Source organism: Coenobita brevimanus, chromosome 26 (assembly GCF_032717465.1).
Source record: "Coenobita brevimanus isolate Jiangsu-jjx chromosome 26, ASM3271746v2, whole genome shotgun sequence".
In the NCBI taxonomy this organism is placed as follows: Eukaryota; Metazoa; Arthropoda; class Malacostraca; order Decapoda; family Coenobitidae; genus Coenobita; species Coenobita brevimanus.
Window position 1 is genome coordinate 35,924,249 of NC_136979.1, and position 11,832 is coordinate 35,936,080.

Sequence of the window (11,832 nt, forward strand, 5' to 3'; positions counted from 1 at the left end):
GAAGAATTTGAGGTATATTGTATTTAGTCACAATAAAGTATTTTGCAATTTAGAAAGATTACTTGGCTTTAAAAGTGTTGTATCTCTTGTCATAAATAATTTAATTTTTTGTTTTAAATTTGATAACAATCCTGTATACAATATAAGTTTGCCAAAGGATAAGATATGGGTATATATGAATGCAGAGTCTCAGTGAGAACTATTTGTATTTGCAGGCTGGAGTAAGTGCTTGGAAGAGATTGTGTGTTGTAGAAAAGTTGAAAACTTACAGTATCAGCCTGAAGAGACAGCTCAGAAGAGGCACTTAGGAGAAGAAGAAATTAAGTAAATTGAAGAAACATCAAGAAAGGACAGAAGTTATAACAAAAAGATGGAGGCAGAACCAGTCTTGGTCCCTCTGAATTCCCAAAAGGATATAACACATGACTGGTTGCAGCAGGTTATGAGAAATGGGCTAGATCCCAGCCTTAAACTTGTATCGTGGACAGCAAAGCCCTTAGAGAAGGGAGCTGGATATGCATCAGATATGTCCATTGTCAGGGCATCTTATTGCACACAGGCAAATGCAGACGTTGTAAACAGTTCGCTGTGTGTCAAACTCTTGCCAGAAAATGAAGGAGCTGCAAACTTTGTTAGAAATGGAAATCTTGGGATGAGGGAAGTTGAATTCTACAAGTATGCTGCATCTGAAGAATTTAAAACTTTTTGTCAAAAAAGTGGGTCACCAAATCTAATTCCATGTGTGTACTGGGCTGGAATTGATAATGACAGATTTACTGTAGTCTTAGAAGATTTAACCCTTAAAGATTTTAAGTCACTTGTACCTCCTGAAGGCATTTCATTAAAGCAGGCAAAAGCCACATTGTCTGCAGTTGCAACGGTACATGCAGCAGGGTTCACAGCCATCAGTAAGCATGGAACACATCAGCTGGATATACCCTGGGATGCACATTTTTTACAAAAGGAGGTGGAAATGGGACTCAAAAGGTTAGTTAAAATGTATGCAGACACTCCTATGGCTGGCACTCTGAAAACATACTTTTCACAGATCCAGAACCTGGTTTATGTTGACTTGACTTACCCCTTCATGAAAACTCTAATCCATGGGGACTTATGGACAGGCAATGTATTGTTCTCTAATGATGGCAGTGATGTCCGAATTATTGATTGGCAGTTTGCACACTTTGGTAACCCTGTGTGTGATATCCAGATTCTTTTATTCCTTAGCTGTAATTCTTCTGTGTATGAAGATAATCTAACAGAAGTCTTGGAATGCTACTGGAGTAGCTTTGAGCAGGCTCTGCTGAAAAATGAAGTGACATTAGAGCCAAGCTTCACATTCGAAGACCTGCTGGAGACAGTAGACCACTTGTGGCTCTTTGGATTCATGTTCTTTGCAGCTGCAGTGCCAGACTTGCTTGATTACAATAAGATGAGCGTGGCAAGAGCTCAGTCTGTCATCTCGTTCTTAAACAAAAGAGGAGTTTTCACCAATTCTGTACCTTTGGTAAGTCATCATTTGATCTGCAGTAATGGAGCTCTAAGTTTCATTGTACAGTTATGTGTTGTATTATATGTACAGTATCATCTTAAGTAAGACCCCCATATGATAGACCCACAATATTTTGGCAATCCATTATTCTGATTGACTTCTCCAAAATTATACTTTGTAAATGGATTTCAAAGGCATTATAAAGGTATGTACAGTATTTGATTGTGAAGTGATTGAAATCGATGTTTGACAAAAACAAAAATGGAAAGTTAAACTTACTCATGATTAGAAACAAGTCATTTTAAAAACTCAACAATTACAGCCAAGTCTTTTATGTTTTCATTGTTTTATCCCATCTTGATGTTCCAGTATTTAGGGTATTCCATTATTATACAGTATTGACCATTATGAAAGGTTTGAGATGGAGATCTCCAGGCTGATATTATTTGATGTGTGAGATTAAAGTTTTTTCATCTGTATATACATATATATATATATATTTATCTGATGTGTGAGATTAAAGTTTTTTCATCTGTATATACATATATATATATATACAGTATATACCATATATATATATATATATATATATATATATAATATATAGTGGTAAGTGGGGGTGCTCACTATACACTCATTGAATGTAGTGCTGCTCTTGGGTGACTGCCCTTTCCTTTCTTCCTTCCTTCCTCTTCTGTCTCCTTCCATAATTCTTTCCTCTTCCTTCTGTCTACGGGTAACTCTACACTGAGTGACAAGCCAAATGGTTTCCTGTACACCAGGAACCCAGTTACTATGCTGGGTGGTAACAATATAGCCAAACTATGATGCCTGGTGGTTTAGTGGGTACCGGGTAATTAAGGTGCTTCAACCAGATTGAGCCTGTGTAGGTTTATATCCAAGGGGTGGTTGGGATTTATTCCTCATGTAATGCCACTCAGGGATGTGTGGGGCTGGTCACTCTCATCTTAAATGTCAGGACCAACTTGCCTAGTCACAGGCTTCTGCGCTCCTCTTGGGGCAACACAGGATTTGATGATGAAAATATCACCATCATCATCATCATCCAGACTTCCTTTGCCACCCTAGGGCAGGGTGAGGAGTAACAATGTCCAGACAGCCCAAATTTGCCCAGTCCAATGGGACACGCATCCATTCACTCACCATTCAAGCCCCCGGAATCATGGCTCTTTCAGATTCACCAAAACATTCACCATGCTCTGTAGCTTCACATAAACATATCCGATACAGTCAATCCGGACGCTGTCACGTTAAAAAGGAATGCCAGATCCCTGATCATGCACTTCTCCTCACAATATTAATCCAGCCAGCTCTAGTCAGTCCCCTAGCCTCACAGACTTCCAAACCTCTCTTCCTCACACACTCATCCACCATAACTCTCCACCTCCTTGCCCAACCTCATCTCCTCCCTCCTTCAAATTTGCTCAGATATACCTTTTTCACCACTGTTGTTATCTGTTCTCTCCACATGACCATACCATCTCAGTACACTTACTTCGATTCTGGTGTCCACAGACGTCCTCACTCCACACCTTTCATGAATCACATTATTTTGTATCTTATCCACTCTCTTTACTCCACATACATTCCTCAGCAGTCCCATCTCCACTGCTGTCATCCTTGACTTTTCATTTTCATGCCACATCATAGTCTCACATCCATATGTTAAAGTTGGCACTAACACTCCTTCATGTAAGCCTCATGGAGCTGCAACACTCAAGCCTTTGTTTCTTATCAAGGCCTTCATTGCACCAGCAACTTTCCTTCCCTGAGTCGCTCTAGTTTCCACTTCTTTTGTACATTTTCCTCTCATTTCTGTTGCTGTACCCAGGTATTTGAACTCTCACCAATTCCAGTCTCTATCCATTCACTGTACCATCACACTGGGAGTCACCTTCTCTCTCAGTAACCATCACTTTACTCTGTTCTACATTTAATGTCAAGGCACGACACTCACAGACATCAGCAAAACTCTGCACAAGTCTACCAAGTTCTTCTCCGGTATTTGCAAGCAGTACTGCATCATCAGCATACAACAAATTTGAGATATTCCATCCATCACCATTCATTACCAACACCGTCCCCCTCTCCATTACTTGTATTTTTACTTCTCTCATCACCCCATCCATATATATATATATATATATATATATATATATATATTATTATATATATATATATATATATATATATATATATATATATATATATATATATATTTAACAACCATGGGGACATCTCACAACCTTGATGCACGCCCACACTGATTGTGAAGCATTCACTTGGATGCCCATTAATTCTTATACATGCTTCACTACTATCATAAAAACTCTTCACGTCACCTAGCAGCTTACCATCTACATCGTACATGCGCAAAACTTTCCACAATCTGTTTCTGTCCACTTTGTCGTATGCTTTCTCCAGATCCATGAATGCCATAATTACTCTATGGTCCCTCTCACAAGCCTTCTCTGCAATCTGTCCCACTGCAAATATTTGATCTACACATCCTCTGCCACTCCTAAAGCCACCCTGTTCATCAGTCACTAGGACTTCTGATATCTCTCTTAATTTCTCTGTAATAATTCTTCCATATACCTTCCCTACCACATTCATTAAATTTATGCCACGATAATTCATGCACTCACTTTGCTCACCTTTATTTTTGTGCAGGGGTACAATCACAGCTTTTTTCCATTCTGCTGGCACAGTTTCATTCATCCATGCTTTATTACATATCTCCAACAAGCACTTCATTCTGCTCTCTCCACTACACTTAATCATCTCTGCATACACCCCAGTTGCTTTCCCATATTTCAGCCGCATCACAGCGCTCTTCACCTGTGTGAGTGTCTGTCACGTCTCCTGGCACTGCATTCCTTCTCTGCACACCCCCAAAATCAATCGTGTACAGCGGCTCTGCTCTCACTATTCCCATTCATTAGGCTTTCAAAATATTCTTTCCATCTGGTCCTTTCTTCATCCCCATGGGTTAATAATCTACCACTTACATCCTTCATATCATCACATTTCTTTCCTCTTTCACTTCTACATTTCTGCACCTCTTTCCAGAATAACTTCTTATTTTCAGAGTAGTTTGCCTTCATTTTTCTTCCTAGATCATCATTTACCTCCTTCCTTTTCCTCTTCACAAGTCTCTTTACATGCATCTTGCTCTCAATATATTCAGTTCTTATTTCAAGTGAACCCCTGTCCTGTAACCACTCTAGCCACGTCTCTTTTCCTCCACTGCATTCTTAACTTCATCATCCCACCATACCGTACCTTTCTTCTTTGTTGTTACTCTTGCTACACCACACACCGTTTTAGCATTTCTAACTAAGCAGTCCCACACACTGTTTTAGCATTTCTAACTAAGCAGTCCCACATACCGTTTTAGCATTTCTAACTAAGCAGTCCTTATTTGCATTCCACAGGCTGTCCAGTTCCATTTCATTCCAATTCACTGATTCTAACTCCTCCCCTACTTTGGTCCTGTATTCATCTGCCATTTCTTTGATCCTCAGCTTCTTGACTTTCAGTCTTTCTCCTTGACTGCTCCTCTCTCTCTTGGTCCACCTCACTCCTCCCAGCTTGATCTTGCATACCACAATCATATGATCTGACAGACTTCCACATCGTCCTCTCACGGCCCTCGTGTCAGCAACCTTTCCCAGCATCGACCTCTCTATGAGCACGTAATCAATCAGGCTCCTTTCAACATGATCCCCGTACCCTCTGTACCATGTATATTTATGTGCATCTTTGTATTTGAAGTACAAGTTACAAATGCACAACCTCCTTTCCTGACACATATCCTTCAGTTGCTTCCCATTATCATTTTCTCCTGGTACTCCATTACAACTCATTAAGTTATCCTCCAGACCAGTGCTTACTCTTCCATTCATATCACCCATTATGATCACTTTATAGCTCCTGGGCATTTCTCCCACTGCTTCATCTAGCTTTTTCTCTCTCACTCCTGTCCTCACACGGTGCATATGCTACAATCACTGCTACTTTCAATTTCAAACTTGACCTTGACATACATACGCCTCGAGCTGACACATTTGTAATCTCTCATTCCACTCTGCCACACCTCATTCATCAACAAAGCAACTCCTTCCTTGCATCTTCCTCGCCCATTCGTGCCCGAGCTTACACATTTCACATCCTCCCGCTCCTCCACCCCCTTTCATCTTTGTTTCACACAATGCCATCACAGCATATCTCACATTCTTGAACACATTCACATCTTCCACCCTCTTGCTCTCCTCAATCACATCTCTCACATTCCACATGGCCATATGAATCTGCCCATTTGGTTGGGGCCCTGGGCCCTCCGAGGCTCTTTGAAACAACCGCCATGATTTAGTGATTTTGGATGGGGGAATCTGGGGGACACTTAACTTAGCCAAAAACCTCAGTTATATGGTTATCACCAGTGGTGTACCTGAGGGGGGCAGGGGGGGAGGGGCCTGTTTGAAACTGTCCCCCGGGCCCCCAAAAGCCTTAAAAATTTATAAGCTTTTTTTATTAATATTTAAAAATACATATATTTATCATCCTGACAATCCCGGCTGAGATATTATATAAGTTTTGAGAATGAGGGGGGCTAGGTTCTTTGTGGGGCCCCACTCCAGGAGGGGGGCCCCGCAAAGAACCTAGCCCCCCAGGCCCCCAAATCTCTAGGTACGCCCCTGGTTACCACCCAGTGTAGTAAATGGTTTCCTGGGTACAGGAAACCATTTGGCTTGTCACTCAGTGTAGAGACCATAAGGCATCCCTACATTGAGTGAGTGAATGATGGGTGCCTCCATCCACCAACAGATATGTATATACAGTATATATATATATATATATATATATATATATATATATATATGCAGTATATACAGTATATATATGTGTGTATAACATGGCTCATTTGCCGTAACTCCCAGGCAGCCTAATATTTTTATATGATCGAATTTTCAGTGTGCACCGTAACATTATTACAGTGGAACCTCCTAAATCGCGCGATCATAAATAGCGGATTCATAATATGCAGCAGTGTCATGCAACAGTTTGCAGTATCAGTAACTTGCAGAAATTACGCAAAATTTGGGAATGCAACCTTAAAAATGAAGCTTCTCCAATGCCTCGTTTATAAATGCCACCATTACCTCAAGCCTGTGTGTCTAGCCGGGTGTAAACCAATCGTAGTCAAGCATGGCAGTTACTAAACCAATCATATTCAAGTCAAGTCCGGAGTAATTCAAGGTGGTGTTCTATCGCCTTTACTATTTATATTGGTCATTGATTACATTATGAAACGTGTTGGAACAGAAACCGGTGCAGGTATACTTTGGGGAGAGAACAGGAAACTTTTGGATTTAGATTATGCAGATGATATAGTTTTGATTTGTGATGGGCCAGAAGAGATGCAGAGAGTGTTGGACTGTTTGGTGAGTGAAGGTCGCAAGGTGGGTTTGGTTATTAATTGTGGAAAAACTGAAATAATCAATATGAATATGGAAAATGCGCAGGAATGTGTAATTGGAGGTATGGTTGTAAAGCAAGTTGATAGGTTTAAATATTTAGGTACTTATTTAGCCAAGGATGGTTCTTTGAACTTTGAATTCGAGGAAAGGTTAAAGAAGGCTAATCAGGCAATGGGAATGCTTAAAAATATTTGGAATAATAACAATTTCTCTGTGCATACAAAAATCAAACTTTATAAGGTAATGGTTAGGAGTATCTTAATTTATGGACACGAGTCTTGGTACAGCACAGTGACTATGGAAAATAAATTCTTGGTGTTTGAAAATAAAGCACTTAGAAGAATATTAGGAGTTAAGTGGTGGGAAAGGATACCAAATAGTAGAATTAGAGAAATAACGGGAGTGCAGCCGATCGATGAATATGTTAGATTCTCACGATGGAAGTGGCTAGGACATGTGTATAGGAGACAGGGAATAGTACGAGGTACACCAGGGTGGGTGGCACCTGGTAGGAGAGGTAGAGGAAGGCCAAAAGAGACGTGGGTGAGGACAATGAGAGGGGAAGCTGGAGATGAGTGTTGGGGAGATCTTGAGGAGTTAGCACAAGATAGGATGTGGTGGTGTGAGTTCATCGAGGCCCTATGCATCCCCGAGGGTGCCACAGGAAATGATTGATTGATTGATTGATTTATAAACCAATCACAGCGCTTCCCTCTCATGCCAAGCTTGAAAGATACAAGCTTGGCGCCCTGGCGCCAGGCTCAGTGCTTTGTCTCCTCCCCATTGTTAGTATGTGGTTCCAGTGTGGTTAATGCGAGGATTTTTTTTTTTTTTTTCCTTTCCCCGTGTTTCCTCTGCCTGCTCGTTGTTGCCATGGTCGATCGTAGCCCTCCTTAGCCTACAACTTCTTTGAGGAAGGGGAAGAAGAAGCCAACATTAACTTACACCCAAGAGTTAGATGTAATAAAGAGGATTGAAGGCAGTTAGAAGAAAGCCAAAGTTGCCTACAATTATAGACTCAACGAGGTCATTCTCTACCGGATAGGCTCGGCGATTCCACCTGTATTATAACAAACTCATGGTCTCAAGTTAAGTAATTTTAGTACATATGCAACACAGTGAACTGTTGAACTGTGACTGCAAGAAGTGAGTGGAAAAAAACAAAATACAGGTATACCCATTTTGAGGTATTTAAGGAAGCAAGCAGGTTGCCCACCACTGATATCTCCAACTGGCTGCATTGTGTATGTGTACCAACCACTGCTCAGACTGGACACGTCAGTGTATCATTCATTCTAATTTCTCATTTATAGCTTTCAGAGGTAAATTTATAAAAATGCCCAGTAACTATGGTAATCCAGGAATAACAAGTAACCTGTGAAAGACTCACTGCAATAGAAAATATGGAAAGACTGCGCTCATTTGGTAAAGAGTTTATCTCAATGAATCGACAACTCTTACAACGACATGGAGGCAAATGAGGGTGATGACGACACCGCCTCCGTTGTTTTCACACTGAACTTTGAGGGGTTCCTGAGGGAGGTAGATGAGAAGGAAGCGGCACAGAGGCAGCAGCACGCACGCTTCATGCTGAGGGAAGGGCAGTAGTCTGCCTCAAGCCTCAGAACCCCTATCCCCTCCCCTGTCCATTCAGGCAATGCCATCAGACAGATACAAATAAGAATCTTACAGTGTTATTCGTTTCCATTAAGTATGCTTTACTAATTTCTTTTCCAAGGTGTTAGTGTTTGCCGGTGACCAGTGAGATGTAGGTTTAGGGGTAAGGGAGGCAACTTTTCCAAGATGACGGACCCATAAGTAATTTTCCCTATAAGATTACCCAGTAGCTATTTCTAACTTACGGAATTCTCATACTGTGGCATGTGCTGAGCCTCATAAAGCTGTTGTGCTGAGCCTCATAAAGCTGTGATTTAGGAGATTTCACTGTACATACAGCCCAGTTTTTGTGTTGTCATGTCCAAATTTTTCAAAGCTTTCAGAGCTTTCAGTCCATACTTCCAAGTGTGGAAATGTAGTAAGGTTGCTGAGGAGGCTTATTAATTTAAAGCTATGTGTTACCCTGTTTTAAAAAACAAAAACATTCCAGGAGATTGCCATGAGCTAAATATGAGTAATGCAAGAAAACTTTTCCATAATTGAATGTAATGTCAGAATTTTGGAAGTAGTGTTAATTAAGAGAGAGGGAGAATATTAATTTTGTAGCTTTATTTTTAGTTGTAGTTAAATTATTACTGTATTTAGCTATGATCTAAACATAATTTCTGAACTTCAAAGATGATATAGGTTTGACTATAGTCACGGCGCACGACTCTGGGGTTGTTATTATCGTACCCTGGCAACCTCCCATTCAAAAGTGCGTCCAATTTTGTATCTTATTATACACAAATCAAATTATTATGTACGAATATATTCTTTTCTCATTCATTCATTGCCAGACGCCATGTATCCCAAACGGGGTGGCCAAGGGCTTAGAGTTAATTGTTTTACAGGGAGGGGCACTAATCCTCCACCAACCCCACTTGACACGTAGGGAGAACGTTAGGGAGAACGTTATGCCAACAGCATCTGGTGTTCCCAGGCAGTCACCCATCCAAGTACTAACCAGACCCAACGTTGCTTATACACGAATATTATTATACACGAACATATTATACACGAGTCACATGCGTCTTATATTATACACGAAATCAGACGCACTTTTGAATGGTAGGTTTGCCAGGGCACGATAATAACAACCTCAGAGTCGCGCGCCACAACTATAGTCTTATGTTTGTGTACTAGAGAGGTAACTGATAATTCTCAATCCATATAGGTTCATCAGAGAAAACTTAACACTCCAAAGGTTATGGAGCTACCACCGCTGAAGAGTGACAAGGAAATCAGTCAGCGCTGGTTGGAAGAGATGCTAGCAAGAAAGATTGGTTGTGCAGTAGGGGTGAAATTCTGGTCTGTACGACTCCCGGAGGGTCGTGAGGGTTTCCTTAGTGAGGTAGCTTTTGTGGAAATCCAGTATGAAGTAATAGAAGGTTTAATGAGGGAAGATAGTGGCTCAGATATACAGAAGGGATTAGAAAATGAGGGAAGTAAGGAGGAAAAAAGAGAGAAAACTGTGGAGTGTCAAAGCAACAAGAGTCTTCAAGAAGGAGCCAGGTATACTGAAGAAGGCAAGATGAAAGGATGTAAGGCAACTATGAAAGGAAGTAGATGTTGGAGTCAAGAGGAGGAGATAGACAGGAAAGATGAAAGCTGCCAACTGGTGTTCAAGTTTCTTCCTCATGATTCTGATTTACAGAGTTTCATGGCCAAAGGAGGACTGGCTGAGAGAGAAGTGGAGTTTTATAAATTCATAAGCAGTAAGGAGTTCAAAGTCATCCATACAGAACTGCCAGTGCCTGAGGTTTACTTTGCTGACTACAGTGAGGATGCAATCACTCTGGTTCTTAGAGATCTGAATCAGGATAAATACAGTAGTGTTATAGTGAGAGATGGCAGTACTCTTGATCAGACTAAGACTGCCCTTAGGGCAATGGCCATTATCCATGGTGCTGGTTATCTTTACTTGTGTCAATATGGCAAGCAAAATAACTTGGCAACTTTGGCAGCTGAGTTCAGGAATGATTTCTATGACCAGTTTTTTTTGCCAAATCTTAACACATTAGTTGAAATGTATAAAGGAACATCCCTGGCTGATATTTTTAAGGCTCTCATACCACTCACCAAAGAGATCCGTTCCACTTCCCATAGAAATCCTTTCCTGGAAACAGTTGTTCATGGGGATTTATGGGCAGGTCAGCTACTCTACTCTCATGACCAGCAAGCAGTTAGTGTCATTGACTGGCAGTTCTGTCACCTGGATAACCCTGTTAGTGATCTTATGTCTATGTTCTTCATGAGTACTGACCCTTGGGTTCTTGAGAACCACCTTCCAGAGATCTTAGAAGATTATTGGAAAACTTTTTGTAAGGTCCTTGAAAAGGGTGATGGTGATAAGATCATACAAGGTAGACCTGTGGATACTCCAGTATTATTAAAAACCAGAAACAACAAAAATTATGAGCAAGAAGGGAGTAGCAGTTTAGATGTGAGTGGCTTTAAAGAACCTGAGGGAGGATTGGAACAACTAGCAGCAAATGTGGAGGATATGTGGATGTATGGGTTCATGTTTCTTGCTGTCAGCCTGCATGACTTCTTGAATGGTGATAATATCTCCAGAGACAGACTTGATGGAGCCATGACCTTCTTGGAGAGAAGAGGTGTTTTTAGTAAGTTCTTAGCAGAATTTGGAGATAAATAAGTGGGGAAGTAATAAAGAAATTAGTCTTTTCATGACAGTGGGCAGAAAAAGTATCAGCCCTCTCATATCATGTATCATTCTGAAACATGGATGAAAAATAGTGATATATGTGTCACTGTGATTGTGAGTAGAAATATCATTGATATTTTTAACTCTAAGAATTGCATATCATCACTTTGGGTGCAATTTTGTTTGAGGTACCAGGTTAATAGATCCATTCATGTTCAAAGAATTTGCTCAGCTTAATAACCATCGAACCCTGGGGGTGTGATATTAATTTCGATATTTTATGTGCTTATTTTTTATTTTTATTTATTTGCTCTGACTATGGACACAGAAAATGCTTGGGTTTGCTACTGCCATATGAAAAAATTTGTAAGTAGAGCGCTTAACAGCTGGACAGCTTTATGTTGTTGTGGTTGCTGTTATTGTTGTTGCTGCTGTTGCTGTTGTTATTGCAGACCCAGGTCATTGTGGTGAGAACCCAGTGGACTGTAGGAAGCCAGCCACTTTTTTTTTTC

General features: G+C 40.7%; 2 protein-coding genes across 2 annotated transcripts; both read left to right on the plus strand.

The window, feature by feature from the left end:
- The first annotated feature begins 370 nt into the window (after positions 1–370).
- LOC145394008 (uncharacterized) lies at positions 371–8,604 on the plus strand. Its single transcript, XM_080267979.1, has 2 exons — positions 371–1,507; positions 8,470–8,604. Exons 1-2 carry the CDS (start codon positions 371–373, stop codon positions 8,602–8,604), a joined length of 1,272 nt encoding a protein of 423 aa, XP_080124105.1.
- A 1,258-nt stretch (positions 8,605–9,862) lies between these two features.
- LOC145394084 (uncharacterized) lies at positions 9,863–11,314 on the plus strand. Its single transcript, XM_080268051.1, has 3 exons — positions 9,863–10,033; positions 10,238–11,018; positions 11,127–11,314. The coding sequence occupies exons 1-3, from the start codon at positions 9,863–9,865 to the stop codon at positions 11,309–11,311; spliced, it is 1,137 nt and encodes a 378-aa protein (XP_080124177.1). The 3' UTR covers positions 11,312–11,314.
- The last annotated feature ends 518 nt before the right edge of the window (positions 11,315–11,832 follow it).